The 20,973-nt window shown below is 40.0% G+C and overlaps 1 protein-coding gene across 2 annotated transcripts in view; it reads left to right on the top strand.

Moving 5' to 3' along the window:
• Window positions 1-251: 251 nt before the first annotated feature.
• SMARCAD1 (SWI/SNF-related, matrix-associated actin-dependent regulator of chromatin, subfamily a, containing DEAD/H box 1) overlaps window positions 252-20,973 on the top strand; it is a 37,642-nt gene continuing 16,920 nt past the window's right edge. For both annotated transcript variants that reach the window (XM_065691860.1, XM_065691850.1), the window contains exons 1-9: window positions 252-396; window positions 1,043-1,284; window positions 9,829-10,003; window positions 12,165-12,330; window positions 13,396-13,453; window positions 16,848-16,936; window positions 18,366-18,455; window positions 19,067-19,148; window positions 20,436-20,815. In XM_065691860.1, the coding sequence (XP_065547932.1) occupies window positions 1,092-1,284; window positions 9,829-10,003; window positions 12,165-12,330; window positions 13,396-13,453; window positions 16,848-16,936; window positions 18,366-18,455; window positions 19,067-19,148; window positions 20,436-20,815 (1,233 nt within the window). In that variant the 5' untranslated portion in view covers window positions 252-396; window positions 1,043-1,091. The remainder of the gene's footprint in view (window positions 397-1,042; window positions 1,285-9,828; window positions 10,004-12,164; window positions 12,331-13,395; window positions 13,454-16,847; window positions 16,937-18,365; window positions 18,456-19,066; window positions 19,149-20,435; window positions 20,816-20,973) is intronic.

Here is a 20,973-nt window from a genome sequence, read left to right as displayed (position 1 = left end):
TCACCATGGTGGCGGTGCAGGTGCAGTACTATGTGCCGGGCCGACTCACGCCCTACCAAGGGCCAGGGAGCCCCCGCGGGACGGGACCTGCCGGGCCCCGCTGACGCAGCACCCCGGGGCGCTCCCGCCGGCAGGCGACGCGCGCCGTTCTCGAACGAAAAGGCGCGGAAGCGCCGGCGCTCGCGCGCTCATTCCAGGCGCGGTGATTGGCTGCGAGGCGCTGACGTTATAACCGAGCGCCGTTGCGCATCGCGTGAAAAGGAACCGGGTTGCTGTCGCTGCCGTCGGACGCGGCTGCGGCTGTGCTCCGTGGCGCCTCGGGAGCCTCGTTGCCAGCAGCCTGGTGCTCCGGGAGCCGGCGCGCCGCCGCACGGTGTCGGCTCCGGGGCGCGGCAGGTGCGTACGGGGCCTGTCGTCAGGGTTTGCAGGGTTCAGGCTGCCGTGACGGGGGGCAAGCAGCGGTGCGCAGCGGCCGGCAGGCGTGAGCGGTAGGGGAAGCGGAGGGTGGCGGGCAGGGGTGAGCGGCGGTGGGCAGCGGCGGGCAGCGGGCAGGGGTGAGCGACGGTGGGTAGGAGGAGGGTGGCGGGCAGGGGCGAGCATCAGCGGGCAGGGGTGAGCGGCGGTGGGCAGGAGGAGGGTGGCGGGCAGGGGCGAGCATCAGCGGGCAGGGGTGAGCGGCGGTGGGCAGGAGGAGGGTGGCGGGCAAGGATGAGCATCAGCGGGCAGGGGTGAGCGGCGGTGGGCAGCAGCGGGCAGGAGGAGGGTGGCGGGCAAGGATGAGCGTCAGCGAGAAGAGGTAAACGGCAGCAGGTAGGGAATGGGCATCGGCGGGCACGGATAGGCATCGCGGGCAGGGGTAAGCAGCGGTGGGCAGGTGCCTGGTAGCGTGGGTGGTGCCGTTTCCATGGGAACGCGGGTACGAGTTCGAGAACGCCTGGCCGGTGGGGCGTCCAGGTGACGTCGCGGATGCCCGGCACTTCGCCAGCGTCTTCTCGAGCTGCATTTGATGAGCCCGGCCACCTCTTCCTGGCTTTTCCTACAGGAACTGCGCAGCCCGTCTTGCCTCCTGCAGACGGGACTGAGAGGTGAAAATGAGTTTCTACAATTTGGACCGCTTTCGCTTTGAGCGGAAGAGAAAAGCCACCAATCAGTGTCCTTTGACAGCCAAGGTGTCAGCAGTTAGCTCTGCTGCAGCGAGCGGTGCTGCTGGAGGTGATGAGAGTGAAGTTACAGATGACAGCAGCGAGTCGGATGCTTCAGCTTCGGATGCGAGAGGGAAATCTGGTGAGTCAGGTGTTTTGCATGTGGTGTAAAAGCAGTGTAAGTACATCGTTACTAGAGGTAAATGTAATTTATTTCGTAAATAGCATGTGCTTTTCTGTGCGTATGTATGTCACAGCAGGTTCCACAAGAACATCCTTATTTGTAACAGTGCTTGCTCTAATTGAACCTGTGCATTTACAGTCAAGTCAGAAACATTCTGATAACTAAAGCTGAAATGATTTTTTTTTCAGTTGAACAAACCAGCTACAACTTAAATGTTTAAAGTATGTTACACTTTCTTTTTTATTAATTATCTTTATTGATACTTATTTTACCCTAACTTTGGATTTTCAAAGTACGAAAAAACCCTCCTTTTAGTTGTCTGATAAATACAACACTACATAGGCATACCTTTTTCACTAGAGTTCTAGGTTAATGCAGTGTGGAATACCAGAGATAAAACTGGAAAGAAAACAGTTTATTTTTGGTTGGGCCTGGTTTTGTAAGGAGCTGAACAAGCTGCTGCTGATTCTTACAAGCTGATTGCATTAATAGTTTTGTAGCTGTGTTTTTTCTGGAAGTAGCTTGTGGTTTTCATGGAACAATGATAAGTGAAAAACTTGCTTATGTAGTAATTTATTGGTTTGCTTGGCTGATACACTAGAGATGTGCTGTTTCTGTTCGGATCCGTCAGTTATTACTAATAAACTGTAATGGCTGTCAACTGTGTAATCACAGTTTTAATATTTTTTTTTTAAATATTTTAATTTTTTTTTTAATATTGCATCTTTTCCTCTAATGTGCATGTGGACTTGTCTTTGTCAGGGGAAGTGTGTAGGACTGAGGAAGAGAAGGGATGTCGTATCCAATTTGGAGGCATGACTATGAGTTTAGGTAGGCAATAAAAGCAAAGATAAAGGGCAGCCTAAAAGAGGAACCGCTGTGGAAGTGTAATTGTGAGGAAAACTAGTGGAAGATCTAGCTAAGTACCAGTTAAACAGAGTACAGTAGATGTGCAGGCAAAATTACGGCAAGTAGCTGACTTAAATAAGAATCTGTGGACACAGATCCTGACGTAGGACTGGCGTGCTATTTAACATTTTAAATTGAGATGTAGTTACTACTACTTTGCGTAATGTTTTGTCATTCACAGATATTGCATGTTTAAAGAAGATGGAGTGGTTTGGTGACTTCTTTTTCCACTTACTTATACGTCATTATGTAACCCATTGAAAGGAATTAACCATTAAAAAAGCCAGATAACATTTTCTACAAGTTAAGCAAAATTAAACCATTCAGATTTTGTCTGCAGGGTATGAGGCATTTAGATGTAAAAGAGGAGACTAGGTTTGATTAGGCGATGCCTGTCCTTGTTTCCAAATTAGCAACAGAGGAAGACAAGTTTTCTTGCTTTGGTTCAAACAAAACAGACTGGGTTTTTTTCTTCTTGAATTATAGTGGAAGATGTACAGAGATCACCAGTTTATGCCACTCTCTGCTTTGCTGCTAAATACATAACTCAGAGTCCTTTATTTATTGTAGAAATAATACTTTTTATACTCATAAGACAAAAAAAAATAATCATTTATTTGATATAATTTTTTGTTTCTATTTCATTTGGTATCATGTAATCATATTGTATGTGTAAAAAGAATTTCAAAATCGGATATTTTTCCTCCAGGAGTGCAAATGGTTCAATGTAATTTCCTAGGGATTTCTTTAGGTGTCTGTTTTGTTAAGAATCCTGAAATATGCGTCAACAGAAGGAGACTGTTATTTTCAGTCATCTTGGAAAAAACAGCCAGGTGATGTCTGTTCTGTGTCATGAAACACCATTATCTTTTTAGCTAAATTTTTTGTTTTGTTTTTCCAGAACAAACAATGTTGGTAAATTGTTCTGCACCCTGGGTGTAAATGCATGTAATGCTTCTTGTTTTGTATTGAACATGTTTACCTTATACTTTAATAAGCAATTTATTGTATGATCAGTAAGAATTGATTGTCTTTATACACTTGCATATTCAAAATTACCCAGGCTTGCAGTGACTTTGCAGCCAAGTTGTAGGTGGTGATTCTGAACAGTTAACTCTGAGGGGTAAAAACCAACTATGGGGGCAGTTACAAAGTTATATCTGAGAGATATCTCTGTAAACACTTGGGAAGTGTGTTGAAGTGTCATGCTGTAATTTTCTGTAAAAAAAAAACAAACCCAAAACAACAGTATTGTTTACTAAATAATACATACATTTGGATTGTATTAGTCTGTTAGAAAACAGGTTATCTTCTTAATTTGCAATTAGATGCTTATAATTATGTAAATAGCTTGGTGTACTGAGACTATTCCAATTGTAGAAATGGAGCAGAACTGTATTAGAACTACACGGATTAGAATAATTTTGATCATAAATTTCAAAGTGAGATTTGTATTCAAAAAACATGCTTTACAAAGCTTTGATAGTTGTAATTGAAATTGTAGATGGAATTAAATGACTGTATATAATCCTGTATTGATGGTTGATCGTGTTGATACCTTCTCCGTACTATTCAAACACATAACCCGAATGACTGAATTTCCAGGTTAAGATGTTGAGGGTGTCACATCATTCACTTGCACTGGGACTGCTGCTTTTATTATTGCCCGGTGTAATTTTCTTAATGAACTGAGGAAGTCCTGTCTTTTGCTTATGTCACAGTTCGTACAGTATAATTCTACTTAAAGCATATTTGGAAAAAAGCAATTGCTGCATTACCTAGTGAACTTTTCTGAGGGTTCATGGGGGAGGGTATGTTGAATTAATCATCATTTTAAAATGGTCTCTTTAAGAAGCACCTTAGAGTAACACTATTTAGAATTATTTTGGCAAATGAAAAAGAATTCCCTTAGAAAATGGAATATTAATTTTCTTGTAGACTTGAGCAGCATGCATTTGATAGTGCTTTCCAAAACTAGGGGGAAATTACTTTACATTTGAGAGTGTTTGTTGTGCAATGTTAGTAAATGTGGGTAAGCCTCTAAGTTTGCTTTTATTTGGGAGAGAAGAGGCTGGCTTTCTCAGAATATGAGGTATGGTTTGTGTAGGAGACTATATTTAGAATTATAGAGCATATGGGTCAGTGTATTATGGCTCTGCTCTAGGTATGTGCTTCCCAAAAGACTGTAGTGAGCCTGATTTTAAAAAGGGAATAAACAATAAAATTCAAGGTGAAGGTTTTTCAAGAGTAGTTGAAGCTCTGCATTTAATGACTAAACAAAGCAAATTATTTGCTCTAACATTATAAAACTGGTTGCATTTGAGTACCTTTATCCATAGTTTAACTCTCCATATAATCCAAGGCATTTTGATCTAGTTATTCTCACGGAGCCTTTTTGTATGATAAAACCAAAACCAACTTACTTTTGCTGTTGTTTACAGCTCCAGTTTAGGGATACTTTGGTGTTTCCTTAGTAGAGTCGAACACTGATTTTATGATTGCAGGCGTTCATTAATAGTCCTTTGTAATTGCCTATAATCAAGAAATTGTGCCTTCAATAATTACATGCTGTGGAAATAACTGTTTAGTCTGCTACTACTCTACAAGGGTATAATTTGCTCTGAATACGAAGACTCCATACTACATATGGGATTTCTGTTCTCCCCTTCCTTCCCCATTAATAAGGTGTTCTGTTCAGTGGAATAAGTGGAAAGAGGGCGAACGCTTTTTCCAGGGAACTCAGCATTTCATAGGTGTAGGAATTAGGAGTTGTCATGAAGACTGGATAATTATGTAAAAATAAAATGAGAAGTCACCAAGTGAAACACTTAAATACTCTTTAAATCTAAATCTCTCCCAAGGATTAGATTGTAAAGAATAAAATTATTTTAAAGACTGTGGTGTTTTTGTAAACTTTCCTTGTTTGTGTTTGGGGTTTTTGTTGCCTTAAAAAAATCCTCAGACAACTAAAACCAACCAGCTAAATAAAAAAACCCAACAAATCCAACAAGCTGCTTAGCAAAGCTGTCATAAGTACGTGTCATTTCCATGTCATGCTGCTTGCAGAAGGAATATATTTGAAATATAATTTGGCCTAGAAGGCAAAGATCATGAAAACTGGATTGATCATTTTTGTTAATTCAGCTGAGATGTGAACTTCTCATGTTTCTTATAGACCTGTTTTGATATTTCCATTTACAACTTTTTATGCATCTTGCATTTTTGTCCTGTTGTGATAACCCTTTCTTGGCTAGCCCAACTTTATAATCTTCAGAATTTTTCTGCTTTATTTTTGTTTGCTAGACAGGAATTACTGAAATTTCCATGCATCTTTATGTTTAAATGTAATAAAAATATTTGATATGTTTCCCAAGGTTTCTCTAGCTCTTCTCCGGTATTAAACAGTTTTCAGGTAAAGCAAAGCAACTCTATCAAGGACAACACCTCTCCTTCCAGACATGCATAGAAGAAGATACTGCTGAGGAGCTTCCTACTGAACACGTTGGTCTTGGTTACAGGGAGGCCTGGCTTGGGACAATGTGTTACTGCTTCTTAAGCAGAAATTTTTAGGCCTTCTGAAACTTACATGTGTATGGGCTTTTCAAGATGACAAGATTACTTCTCGAAGTGAGACTGTGTGCTAAAAATCACTACAATAATCCTCTGTCATGTTTTCAAACATTAGGAAAGGTTTAGGTTTTTATTTTAACAATTAAAATTGAGGCCTTCTATCCCAGATGAAGGAATTGGACACCATGTAGCTCGTTTCTGCATTTGGTTATTAGGTTAATTTATGCTGTGTCTGGCCTCTGCTGGCAAATCATCTTTGAAAACTGGCATTATGCTTTATAGCAGCCTGTCTCAAGTTTCTGCCTAAGTGGACAAAGGCAAAAGAAACTAGCTTTATTTCCAGCTGAAATTACAGTTCCAGAGTTAGCAGCTGAGAAAGTACCACTGGTGCTTGGATTATAGGCATGTGAGCTTTAGGAAAGGATTGATGTGCTAGAGGGGAGAGGATGCCCATGATGCTATATTTGCATTATGGGTATGAGAAGTCCTTTTACATGAGGGCTTAACACTGAGAGATGCATCATTAAAACTCTCCTGGGAGTTTTGTAGCTGACTTTCCTAAACCTTCCCTATGTAGTTGGTTTGGTCTCTTCTTATTTATGATGCAAATCTCTTTGGTGTGGGAAGTGAGTGGAGTCTATTTTTTGCATCAAAATTGGAGTATATTACTGTCATTCTTCACTGAGGCTGTTAATAACCATAGCTATTCTTTCTCTAATTCTTTTCCCTCTTGTTCTGTGTTAACACCCATCTTCTTACAATGCAAATCAGACACTATCAACAATGGAGAGCTCCTGTTTATTCAATACCAGTGACATAGGTGGGATCAGTCTTTGCACAGAGGCACGGTGGTGGGTGGGGGGAGCCTGAATAGCCCAGGCTGGGAAATGGCCCCTTCCCTGTCTCTTCTTCCAAGCCTGTCACAGGAGAGCCCACAGCCTTATGGTTTGAATAAGCATGCTTCACACTGTTGTGCAGTAGCAGCAAGGCTTTTGGGAGCGCTGTTGAGACTGAAGGGGGTTGCTACCTTTTGGGATATGCAAGATGCATAGTAAAAGCTGCGTGGGTTTGTACAAAGCTTACTATGGGATGCTTAATGGACGGAGCTGAAGGTGGGAAAGTGGAAGGATCAGAGTAGTTTGAAGAGGAGCAAGTGGGGAAAATAGAGGGATAATGGGGGTTAGTTGCATGTAAATAAGTCAGTGTACTCATCTGGCCATGTGCTCTTCATGTTCATCCTTACGAAAATCATATTCTAGCTACTTCCCTGGGTAAGGGGAATCTTTTCTGTGTATAAGAACTAGGATAAGGGGACCTCTGGGTAAGGACCAAAGGTCACCTGGGCCCATATGCCTGGAGTGCCAGCAGCTGGAGTACCACAGTGAGTGGAAAATCATGTGACAGCCAGCATGGGGCATGGAGGCCTGTGTTATCTGTGGTACCAGCCCGCTGTGTGTCCCCTGCGCAGGCAGTGGTGATACCGGGGGTATAACAGCTGGCGGGTGCAGTAGCCTGGCAAGCCAGGGAGGGACCAGAGGGTCTCAGTTGCTCGTTCATGCATGGGCCAGCCCAAAATGAGGGACTCAGTGCCAGCCACAAGGTAGAGGGTGGAGAGACCCATGGCGTGTGTCTGCAAGCCTGTGCAAGGGGGGCTGTGCTAACAACCAGAGTGCGGTGCAGGCCCTGTGGGCTGACAGATAATGAGGAGACTGAGGCTCCATCGTGGGGGGATTGGGTGTCTAAAGCCAGCTATCGGAAGGTTCCTAGTTGTCTGTGTTCGCAGCCAGAAGGGGAGCAGGAGGCAGCCATCATTTGTGGGCCCTAGTTCTGGAGCAGGCAAGTGACTGCAGGCAGAGTGGCAGCAGCAGCAGGTAGCAGATACAACTTGGTGGTCCCCAGGAAAGCAGATTCTTCTTTGGCACTAAAGAAAGACAAACCCATTATTAAACCTGGTCAGTAAGAAATATGGAAATGCTAGATAATAGAGGGTTTTAGATAGAAATTAAAACGTGTGTTTCTCTGGTGAAACAGGATGCTGAAACAAGACAATTCTTGTAAATAACTCTCTGCCAGACTGTGATGGTCTTTAATGAATTAGAAGCTGAGACGACAATAATTGTGTGCTCCTCTTGATTTCTCCGTTACAAAACTGGAATGGAGACATTAATCGACAAATGCGTGGTTACGTTTCCTCATGGGTGTTAAAGAAGCTTGAGTTACACTCACTCCTATCCCTGTAACCAGTGTTAAGCTCCATTTTGGGGGTCTTCCATTCCACTAGTACGTCATGTTTTTTAGTTTGTTGGGTACCTTTCTCTTTCAAAGCCAGTATTACTGGTAGTTTCCCATGTCAGCAGATCGCTTGTACTTTTAGGAGTTATCTTTGCTTCTATCAAATGCTGTCACAGTGGGTTATTTTAAATTTATTTTCTGCAAGATTACTTTCATGTAGAAAGTGCTTTCTGCAGCTGTCACATTCTCTGCTCCATGTGTTCTTCCTCTCCTCAGTCGTATGCCTCTGGGGTCCGTAATTTGTCTGGTCTTAAACAGAATTACTCAGCTTGCCAACTGTTCTTTCTTTCCAGCACTGGCTGTAAAAGTGGTAAAGTGGTAGAAAGGAATGAAGTCTTGAGTGTATGGGGCTGCTGCAGTGGGTCAGGCTAAGTACAGTTCTTGGCTCATGCCTTTTGCAAAACGCCTTGAATGCTTTTCTTCAATTACTGACATGAGATAGCACACTTATGGTGTGACAGTTGTGTCACAGAGTTCTCTTTAATGCAGGTTTATGCAGGTTAATGCAGGTTCTCTTTAATGCAGGTTTAGAGACAGAAGAGCTAGAAGCTGTGTGTTCAAGTCTACATTTATCAAGTAAATTATATTTTTTTCCTTACAGTTTTCTGGAGATTGTATCAGGACAGTTTTAGCCTCCATAGGCTTGTCCAGGCTTATATGGGAGCATCAAGAGTTTTAGTTGAATACGCCTTGAAATAACACCATGTATGTAGTTAGAGCATACTGTGCCTTAGCTGCATTTGGTACTCTACTGAAAGAGGGCAAAGTCTAATAAAGCGTAGGCTTTTTGATTTTGTTTACTGTATTCCAGTTCTCTCTGTGCTTCAGGTTCAAAACCTGTATGGTCATGTTTTCTTCATCTAGATATGTGCATGGAGTTGGTTTCAGGTGTAGCTGATGTTAGGGGACTTAGCCATTCATTATTCATAATTAATTCAGGAATTATCTGAATAGACTGCTTATGCTTTTGTTTGTCTTACAAGCATGTTCAAAATGGAAAAGTTAATACATGCTAATGCACACACAGTAGGTCAATTTTGCTAGTGTCGTTGAAGGTAGTATATGATTCATGAGGTGTCTTTGCGGAGACATAGCTTGATTACATACGGATTCTGTATATGCTGATGCTTCGTGTATAACACAAAGCATCCTTACATATGCTAAGTTTCCCTGTTAAGAATCGTCTAGAGCATAATGTGGAAAAGACTGGGTAAACAGATTATATTGCTATAGGAGTTGCAACTTACCTGTCAAGTGCCTCAGAGTAGCTTCCTAGTTTTCTGCAGTATAATGCTGATGTTCCCTTTCAAAAACTATCAAGACAAGGAGACCATGAATCAACCATCAGATACACCAGTGTGTTCCTCTCTGTGTCCTGATCAGCCTGGAAGTATTTCAGAGGATTTTGTTGATTATTAATTTTTCCAAAAGTAAAAATGTATTTACGAGTAGTTGTTAACATAAAATACATGATCTAGTAAACTTTGCAGTATAAAAATTATTTGTTTGATGTAAGAGGGCTGAGGATCTTTTGCCAGGTAAGTTAATACTTAAAGGAATACAGCTTACAGGAATTTTCCATGCATGAGGATGTGAGTTCTCTTTGAATGGTTGCTGTGTGTAAGGAAGAAATCATAGCTATCTAATGCTGTAAGTACAGATAAATATTTGAAGTCATGAGTTATATGTGATTGTCTCCAATCTTTTCTCCTTTTGAAATGGCTTCCACAGGGTACTTGGCCATCCCTGAAACTCCTCAAGACAAGAGGCCAAAGAAAAAGCCCCATTTCAAACACCGAAAAAGGGTACAGTATATAGTTGTGTCTTCAGACAGCGAAGGTGAACAACCAAGAAGCTTCAGCACTGCAAAAGAAAACAAGGCTCCAAAGACGGATGTAGTTGTAATGTATGCATTAATTAATTTTTCTGTAATGTTTGTGCAACCTGATACAATGTTCTAAATTGAAATACTTAATTCAAAATCAGAGGCTAGGTTCTTATTTACTGGTTGGTGATTTACCTGCCCTAACTAAACTTAACTGGAATTCCAGAGAAGAAGAATCCAGCTCTTAAGCCATTTTCTCAAAGACACTTGAAAAGGAGTAGTTCTCTTAATACTGAATGATACGTGTGATGTTCATTGTATATCTGTGCATTTGTCCCTCTGAAATCCTCTTAATGGCACTAGAAAGCTTAACCATAAAATACTTGCTTTATTAGTTTTAAACCATACTGGAGTTGCTTTTAGTTTGTTTCATTTTTTTCTGAAACCTTAATGAACAGGAAAGTAAATAGAGCTTCAGTATGAAGTGTAAGAGCTCAAGTTAAGTGTTGATTGCTTGATGTGTTTGCTATGCTTAGTGAAAACTGGTTTTTTTTTTATGATTTGGAAATTTATATATTTGAATTGGCTAGAAGGGCAGAGAATCATGTGCTAGAGTCACTGGTGTGGATGCTAAAAAGGCAGCATTGAGAGTGCAGGAGAGACAAGATGTAGACAGATACTTTCCGCAACCAGCTGGAATGGTTTAAAGAAATGCCTGCCATTTGGTGCTTGCTAGTTATATGTCTGTGTGACTGATATGTGCTAATTGCCTGTGCCCCTTAAACGTTCTTGTGCTGTGCAAAACAAGATGGCTTAATCTGCATTTTGATAGTCTAGCTGAACTCATCTGTGGAAAGCTTTTAGGGAAATAGTAGCCTGAACAGGCATAGTCTCTTGTCAGATTTTCAGCCCTCAGAGCATGGAGTTGCTGGAGCAGAAATTCTTGTATTTTTTTTTATGCACCTTCCCCAAAGTTTCAACCTATGGGAGATACTTTGTAAGAAAAAGCAAACATAGTTAGCAGAGTGAACTCCTGTTTGTCTATGGCTTAAGGTACTGGTTCTGCAAGGATACAGAGATGGCAAGATGGTTGCATGCACCGAATTGGTTTGTGTGCAGTGCTGTGTGAACATAGTTACACTGCTTCTGGGATCAACCTGATTGGGAAGCACGAGTGTTTTTTACCATGTGGTACTGACACTAATAATCTGTGCAGGATCCAACTTGCAGAGCCACAGCTTGCTATTTCTGAACTGTTTTTTGATTACCAAGGGTGAGAGACGGACAGCAAACTGGCTTCTAGTGGGAGAGATGAGCATAAGTTAGATCCTCTTGTACTTATCATTATTCCTATGTAGCCAGTGGTCTCATGCCCCAGGCACCCTACTGCCTGACACGTTAGCATGGTGTGTTGGCTTGGGTGCTAATCAGTGTGTGCTGAACCCACTAAGCTGTCTCACAAGTGGTATTCAGTTGAGCTAATAAAGCTAATAATTTGAGAGCGTGGCAGGAGTTAGCTTGGATCTGGCCAAGCTTATAAGCTCTGGCTTGTGCTGAATTATCCTGGCTTTGCACAGAATTGGTCAACCGAGTATCCTTGGACTGGGCATTTTGGTGCATGTGTTACCTAATGTTTGGGAGTTTTGTGAATTTTTATCTTTTTGCAGGGTATTCCAGCCCCTACTTATCCTGAATCAGGGATACTGATTTCTTCAGAAAGCAGAAAGTTTAGAGCAAAAAGCACAACTTTCCTAAAGGAAGTGTGCTGCAGGCTTTACTACCAGAGTCACTGTCTGGACTCTGTTGGAAAAAAGCAGAAAGCAGAACTCTCACACAAGTTTTTGTGGATTGGGTTCATACTCATTTAACAATTAAATGAGTGTTCCTTCTTGCTTGGTAAGAATGTGATTATGATTATACAGAGAGAGCAAGATTTCTGGTGTGCACAACTCTGGCTTTGTTGACAAGTATCTAGATGTTGATCCCCCATAGGAAATGATAGGGCAGTTGCAATGTTGAAATGTCTTTACTGTGAACAAAAGACTGTACATAATTATATATGCTTTATCTTGTCCTGAATTGGAGATACTACTTTGAGTACAAGTTGATTCAGTGTTACTGAATGCATCTAAACACATTTTGAGAGATCCCATTTGTTTTGGTTTATGGTAATGTTCTGATAGGGTAAACATCCATAAACAAAAATAAATTTTAATTCTTCCTCCTTCCCTATACATCATAGCTCTGAACTGTCTGATGAAGAATCTGAAGATGACCTGTCCCAGTTGGCTTATGCTGGGGATCCGCTGTCAGCTGTGAAGAAGGGTGTAGATGAAGACATCAGAGCTGCAAAGCTGCCAACACTGAAGGACTTTTTTCCTAGAAAAAATGACCAAGGATTACGAGAAGTAATAATGTTGTTTTGCTTTATTTTCATGACAATTCTGTAGGCAGGTTTCCTAAGCATCTGGTTTTATTGTAGGGAACAGCCTTGTGCTTGCTACTCAGTTGTATGTAGTGCTGATGGCATTTATTCTCAGGAGAGTGTAAGATAGCTCCTGTATCATCAGAACTTTGTAGTACACAGAGGCTGTGCAAATTTTGGTCGGCAGTTACATATCCACAGCATTTTTGAAAGAAGACAGTGAAATATTAGGCAAGTCTCTTGTTCCTTCATGAAGGATCTGGAACAGTCTGTCCTGACAAACCCTATACAACCAGTGAAGGTGATTAAGGAAAAATCGTGAGCCTTTTGAAAAGGACATTTTTTTATTATAGCAGAATAGTGAGATGCCATTTACAAATGTGGACAGATACTTGTGAGTCAGGATTCACCGTAACTTCATTTTTTGTGTTTTCTTCATATTTGTAACTTTTAGGCCATTTGCTTCTGTTGCAGTTTTCTCGCTTGCAAAAACCATTCTGAAAGTCTCAACATCCAACTAATTTGTAAAAGTTACCTATTTTGAGTTTACACTTGGACAGAGAAAGAATCTAAGACTGCAAGGAAGCAGAGATAAACTTTGAAGCATGTTACAAGTTTTGTGTGTGTACTGTCAGGAAATCGACCAATGTGACTTAAGTCACAGACATAAGTATACAGACATGAGTTAAATTATGTTTTTGGATCATCTGGTTTTGCGATAGTAACATAGAATGGCTTTTGACAAAGAACTTTTAAGTAAACCTGCATGGTGTGTTTGAAGTAGGGAAAAAGGTGGTAATGGGATTGTGTTTAAAATGTTTTCCAGTAGGTTTTTTCAAAAGTATTTCCAAATGCAGCTTATGTGATCAGTCTAGCTAACTTAGTAATGTAAATTTTGTGCTTGGATTTTATATGATACATGTATTTTTGAGGTGTTTTTCTTAAAGTGTATTTCAATACACTTTTAATACACACTGATTTATTGTCCTCCTGTGTTCAACTGGATTAAATCTCATCACTTAGCAGTTGTCCTTCTTTTTTTTTTCAGTTGTTCGAATCAGCACACACAGTGAATGAAGCTGCTGGTTTGCAATTCAGTTATGAAGGTATGTTTAACAACAACAAAAAAACAAAACCAAATTTTAGGAGCTGTAACTAATTCAATAAAGTAAACTTTGCTGGTATTTAAAAAGTGGTAAAGCATATGCTAAAAGTTATACTATTTTTTTATTGCAATCACAAAACTGAAATGACAGGCTTTGCAAAGAGAAAGTTGAAAAGATGTGGACCAGAATCCAAAAAATAGAACAAAAAGGGGGAGTTTGTTCCGTGAAGCCCAGGATTGCTTTACATGTGTGTCATGAAGTGAATTCTGTTCCTGCCTGTTCCTTCCTTGCCCAGAAATTGAGGCAAATAGTAATGGGCTAGCAATAGTAATTCTGAATGCTGTAGGTAAGAAATGTGGTGATATGGAAAAAATATACTGAGTATGTAGCCACTCATAACTGTTTGTGTCAAGGCCCATCACAATTTTCTCTTCATGTTGACTTCAACACTTGCTTGTAATTCTCAATAAGAGCCATTAGTCTTTAGCACTAGACAAATCCCCATGGTTCTCTAGCAAAACATGTCCCAGAACATGTCCCAGAAGATTTTTTATTCTGCATCTGAATTTATGCAGCCTCATGCTGTTATCAAAAAAACCCCACAAAACAACAAAACAAAACAAAAACCAACACTTGATGTGTGAGTTTGTAGGAAATGGTAAGCATGTAAAAGGCTCGTAATTCTTGAGCTTTGGGTTTGCTTCTTGACATTGCCTAAATCCAGGTTTAAAGCTCTTGCCTTTATATTAATCTTTCTGACTGATGTACTGGGGTAGGTGGGGGAAGAAGGGAAGGTTGGTATGAATATTAACATCATTATAAAAAGCTGAAGATTCCAAATGCATTTCATTTATTGCACAGTTCTCCTGAGATATCTTCATGGTTTGGAGATGATTGAAAAGCTAATTATGATCACTTGATTACTTTAGTTGTTCTAAGTGGTTAATGTGGCTTCTTATGCAGTATCCTCTGGATTTTGAGGCAACATGGCTAGGATGCTCATGTGCTGAGGGAGAACAGTTTTAATCCCTCTCTAAAGTAGAAGATCTATAGTGAATTCAGTTCCCCATTGTACTTGCCATATTTTTATCTTCTGATATTTATATACAACTTCAAAGATTTTTTTAGAACAGTTATCAGAAAGTTTTTTTTTACCCAACCAGACCAACATTTTGAGGTTTCTAGATGATCAGATTCTAGAAATGGAACTTCTTGGATGCTGGCAGTAGAAAACAAAAGCTAGCATATTTTTGAGGGACACACTAGTTTTGAGTGTTGCTGCTCCTAGAAAATCCTTTCCTGGAAAACTGAGTACTTTTCAAGGGTTTTGATTAATATTAACCCAATTTAAGCAAGAATATATACTTAAACTTTGTTGCAGTCCACAGTGTTTGAACCAAACCACTTTGATTTGTGTTAATGTAGGCCCTGCCTTTTGGCCATTTTTGTGTTGATCTAAGAATGCTATTTCACATACTTTCAATATGAGCCCACAGAAAAATCTTGGCAGCAAAATTGTCACTAATCACAGCTGTTGTATAAAATATTTAGTTAGGAGTAAGCATGCCTGAAAGTGAAGGTATAAATCACATAATTTTGGACACATTTTTAGAAATCAGGACACTACTGAACATCTGCTTATCTCTGTCAATTTATGATATGCTTAACTTGTTGTGAAGCATTGACTCTCAGTGAGCTCAGGGACAAGATACTGTTTTGTGAAGCATGGCTTTGCTAAAAAAGCGTGGCTGAGTCATCCTCAAATTTTTCCATCCTTTCAAAATGACAAAAATCTGTATTTATAGCATGAATTCAGTAGTTGTATGTAGCTAAAACAAGACACATTGCAGATGGCTTAGAGGTATGACTGATAGGTATGTGACACTGAAAATAGGTATGTGAATGAGAGATGTGAAGTTATATTGATGCTTGCGGCTTGTGATTTGTTTCTGGTGGTGTTTTCTGTACATCTCGAAAACCATGAAATCACTGAGGGTGCTTCTAAGCTGAAGCCTCAGGTAAACCTGTCTGGTATTCACTGCTTTTTGAACAGGTAGAAATGACTGTTCTGTAGTATAAGAATGTCATAGTAATAAGGCTTTTTTTGTAGTGGTAGCAACAAATACCAGTGGAAGTAATTGCGAATGTTTCTCTACATTTTGAAACCCTGGAGCTGCTTTTCTTGTTGCTCATTAATCATAAAATTTCTGGAGAGATCAAGGATTCCTCTGGAAGGCCTGATGTGCTCTGCCTCCACTCCAGGGATTGTTCCCATCTAGCAGTAATAGAGTTTCTTCATCTCCTCAGCTGTATGCTCACTTAACACATGAAGGAGTAATTGAGTGTACCTGGCAAAATGAATGTTTTCAGAAAGTTAGGATTTTTTCATCATTTACAAATGTGGTGGGTTTCAGAAGACCACAGGTTGATTTCTAATTAATTCTGTGTTGATTGTCCAGGCAATCTTCAGGATTGGGAGCGTGCTCTGTGCGCATGTGCTTGTGCACTGGTCACCTTTGACAGTCTGGGAGGGAAGGGTGGCATGCTGATGCAGGCAGTTCTGCAGGCAGTTATTCTTCTAAAAAAGACTTAATTTGCAGTACAGTAATTTACAATAACTTGGTCTGGTAGCAGATGCTGCTTCAAGCAAGGCTAATGTGCGGAGATAATGGTAATGTGTTCATGAGCTGTGCACAGCAGAGTCAGAAAATGCACCTGACTGGGCAGGTCTTAATGCTGAGATGATAATCTCTTGATAATCAGCAGGGACCAAAGATATTCAGAAGGTTCTGGCTCATATGAACTATTCATAAGTATCATAGTTATCATTGATACTTAGTTATCACTGACTTAATATGCATAGTTTTCTTTCATACATTTGGTTTAGTGTTGAAAACTGTTTGGTGATAACCTCTCTGATGTGCAGCTGGGCCAGAAATCAGTCATCAGCACTTTCAGATTGGCAGTAATGTACATATTCCAACTTGTGAATGGGGTTCAACCTTCATTAAATACCAACTTTCCAAAAGCAGTCAGCTTCAAAAAAAACAGACAGACCTTTATGCAACTTATGTGTAAAGCACTTGGCAATTATTAAAAAAACAAAATAAGCAAAGCTATTTCAGTTGTAATGTATGAGAGGTAATTGCTTGATTAATTGCCAAGCTACTAAAGAAAACTTAGGAGGCAAATAAACATGTATTTTCAAGCAGCTGCTTTGCTTGAAGTTTCAATGTATGTGTGGACTGTGATAGGAAACTATTATGGAGACTAGTAAATGTCTTGTGCAGTCAATAAGTAGCTACTGTAGTGTTAGTTTGAATGATCCTATTGTTTTGGGGTAAGCTTAATGAAAGTCATTAATTCTTCCTTTCTACCTCAACTCTTTTTAAAGCTACTTCTCATAAAAGGAAACACAACGATAGTCCCCCAACTTGCAGAAAGAGGACTGAAAAACTCACAAAAAAGACAAAGACACATGACGTGAGTACTGTTTTTTCACTCTGTGCATTGTAAAATAAATGGAATTACCCGACTTGGTCAGTGACGGTGGTAACATGAACTTGGTGTGTTTCATCAGAAAGTCTACTGAAATTCAAATCTTGCCATCTGAATGAAGTTTTTCTGTGTTCTTCTTGGGAATTCGGAATGGAATTATCTGTTTTGTTCGTTTGTGGATTTGTATCCCAATATCCTGTTTGCTGCTTTTGTGGAAGTGATTAGAAAGGAAGCTTTACTGAGTTATTACCCAGTCACTCTAGCAAACAGTGCTTCAATGGACCTGGGTTTATGCAGCGGTTTGATTTCTGTGCTTTAACAGTTCCATTACAGTTAAAAGGGTAAGGATTGGGCAAAAGTAAAGCTGAAACATGGGGCTTTAGAGTTTGTGAATTGTAGTGAGCAAACACGCAGGGTTGGTTGTTAGGTGGTTTTTCTTTCCCCTTGCTTGTGCTTTTCCTCTGGTTCTTAAGGTTGTTCCTCAGACTAGAGCATACCTTGCCAGCTACTGTACCATACTGCAGCTGTATTGTTAATGATACCATACTCTCACTGTGGAAAGGAACATTGTCCTCTGTTACTAGGAGTGCTTCTGGGTGATCTGGTTTGTGCTCTTTCAGAAAATAGCATCATTCAACGAAGTAAATATTGATCAAGCCTGTTGGCATCTCTGCTGTAGATAAGTAGATCTGTAACCACTTTGCATTCAAAGCTTTGTGAAGAAACCTGTATAATTCTTTGTGGTGAATACATAACAGAGCGGCTTGTGGCATGTGGCACTTTTGGCACTGGTTCATAAAAGAACTCCTTTTTTTGCAGGCTGATAGTAGCTATTAGTGAAGCTGTTGTTGATGAAGACTTTTGCCAGGTTTTGGTGTGACTCCATGGTGCTGTGACATAGTATTTGCAGATTTTTTTTACTTGTACATGTTCATATAAACACACCATTCGACACATTTATAGACTCTGATGGGTTAAATACTGCATGCTTAGTAATCTAACCTAAAGTGGCTGTTAACCCTGCCATCTTCTGTCTTAAATATCATCCAGAATCACTATTGACATTTTACTCGAAATAAATGCAGACTAGAGAGTTCTAAATTATTTATATTTTGGTATGTAACTTTGAAGTGTGTATGTTTATCAAATAAAGAATGACAGCCTTTCAAGACTGAAGACATTTTTTTCTATGCCTATGCAAGTTTTGGTCTTGTATCAGCTACGGAAAAGGAATCACTTCCGCAAATCAGATTTGTCTTTAGTGCTTTTGTAATTCAGAATGGCTTTTTAAGGATAACCAACATTAATTATGTTTGATTGGTTTCAATTGTGGAGGTTTTGTTTGTTTTTTGTTTTGCTTGTTTCTAGGCTCATAATTTACATTAAATCTAATAGATTTCTTTTTTTAATGTAGCTGGATAAGGCAGACCCCCAAAGACAATGGGAGAGGCAAGAGATGCTGGTGAAGAAGCTGCAAGATATATACCCTGTATTGGATAAGGAGGTGAGCTCATCTCTCATGATGGCACATCAGGTTTTGACTTCTTGAGAAAATTGCAGCTGTTTATAATCAAAACTAAACAGGACTAATACCAGCAGCACTCTTGAAAAGAGCTCATGGTAGGAAGGTGTTCACTGCTGCTGCTTCTGGAATGTAATTTGCTCTGAACTGAGAGCAGTTGGTTGTAATCAGAATATGGAACTTCTCATCCTGCTTTTGGTCCTATGACAGGCCTGGCATAGTGCAAAAATGCGTGAGGAAATAATCCCTCTCTCTCACATTCTCCCTTGGATGACTAAATATACTGTGAGATTTGTACTAGTTTAGTACCTGATAATACTCAGCAACTGGTCAGGTCATTTTAGTTCTACCTTTTTTTTTGGAAGCAAAATTCGTTTATGTGTGTTCTTACCCTTTTGAAAAGTGGAGTGCAGCTCTTGCCTAAACTGAGTGTATAAAAGATAAACTGTTTTCTCCTTTTGATTTCCTTTTATTTTGAATCATCTGATTTATAGGGGTTTTCTTTGCCTTATGCAGTTAAAATTGTTAGTGCCTTAATGTTATACACAGAAAATCAGTTTTTGCTTGTCACAATACAAAATTTCTCCTACTAGGAACTGAGATACGTACTAAAGGAACATGACTGGCTGTTTCATAAAGCACTGGAGACCCTGAGAGCATTTGCGGAAGATGAGAGTAAGGACAAATTGATAATCTATTTTATCTCAGGATAAGATAAAAAGACTTGTGACACAAATAATTTCTAACGTCCATCAGTGACAGCCCTGACATCAGTATGCCTAGAAACTTGCACTGGTACTTGAAATTAGTATTATGAGGAGGATAAGAGTTTTAAGTGTCATGATTATTATATCTTTTGTTCTGTAAGTAGAGATAAATATCTTTGCCTTGCTAATACAGATTTGCGTAAGAAGTTGTAATTACCTATGGGTATAGCATAAAATATGTTTTGAAATGTCTCAAAGCTGACATGTGCTCCCCTCCTGCTTGTTTACAATTAAGCGCTATTTTTTAACTGGAGTGATTTGTAAATCGGTGATTGCCAATAACTGCATTGGTGACAAGTGACATATGCCATTTTAGCCTTTTAAAATACATTATAGGAGAGGAAAATACTAGAAATAGGCCCTAAATTATGCAACCAATTTACGAATACCCAGTGCATTAAATGTAGTAGGGAGCAAGAACTGTGATTCCAGGTAAATCTGTGAGTTACAACTTAAATAATATTTAATGAGTTGATTACTTTTCAGTATTAAATGGCTGTCAGAAATGTGTAAGTTTTGCTGTGTCAGCTACTTAAGTATTCTTGGGATAGGACTGGATTCTTTACAAGTGGAAAGAGTTAGCAGTTTGCATGAGGTTGGGCCCTTGCTGCTGCTTCTAAGAAGGTACACATGAGGGTTGGAGTCAATCAGCAGCGAGCTGGGATTGGGCAGAAGATAAATGTTGCAAATACTTTCTTCCAAAGAAGACTGCTGTACTGAGATGTATTAAACTGGGAAAAATACCCAATTTTAGTGTTGAAAGTAGGCTTGTTTTATGAAGTCAGCAGAATTAATCTCTCTGCAGTTGGGTGGAGTGGGACCAGTATCTCATCCCAGTGATACATCAGGTTCTTAACTATCTGCTATTACCTCAGAGCTTCTGCAGCTCACACATACTACATTGTGTTGATGACCTGTATTTTAAGATAGCTACTTAAAACCTTCTCCTGTGAGTAGTGTACAAGTTAGTATGGCTTGTCTTACACTCACAGTTGGTACTATTTACATGTTTTAGACAGACTTCCATGGTGTTAGCTACTCTTTTCTCTTAGTAACACCTGCTGTTGACATGTTGTGTATTAAATCCTCGAACTGTATGTTATATCTATATAGGTTTATTTTGGAAGAACAGTATGTTTTAATTTGCTCCTAAACAGTACGCATTGACTTGTTGCCTTCTATATTGCATTCACAGACGTAAAATTTCCTCTCCACCACGACACTTCTGGCAGGACCAAAACCTCCGACAAGAGCAGAAGTGGTAAGAGTAAAGAGAAGCTGAAGAAATCTCCCAGAAAAAAGGAGAGCAGCTTTCAGGAAAAGGCCAAAGACCAAATGAACTTCTGGAGTACCGAAACAGATTCAGAGGACACGTCATCTTCTGAAGATGATAGTAGCGTCTTTGACAAGGACTACCACAGCAGCAACGAAGTGATGGAGGATTGCTACAAAGCAAAAATCCTCAGCTTCCTGCAGGATGCTTCCATGAGTGAACTGGTTTTGATTCCCCAGTGTTCTCAGAAAACAGCTCAGAAGATAATAGTGCTCCGGCCCTTTAATAGCTGGGAGGCTCTGGTAGGTCTGCATTCTTCTTTTTCTATCCCCAGCTTGCCTAGAGTCAAGGTGGCTTCAGCCTAGGGAGGCTCAGATGGGTGGCCTTATCCTGATTAGGCTAAAATGCTATGTTCCTCCTAAGCCAATAGCGTTTCAAATAGTGTCATATGACCTGATTT

This window comes from Lathamus discolor, chromosome 1 (assembly GCF_037157495.1).
Source record: "Lathamus discolor isolate bLatDis1 chromosome 1, bLatDis1.hap1, whole genome shotgun sequence".
NCBI classification, from domain to species: domain Eukaryota; kingdom Metazoa; phylum Chordata; class Aves; order Psittaciformes; family Psittacidae; genus Lathamus; species Lathamus discolor.
Note: the sequence above shows the minus strand (reverse complement) of the source record. Positions and strands in the feature narration are given on the sequence as shown.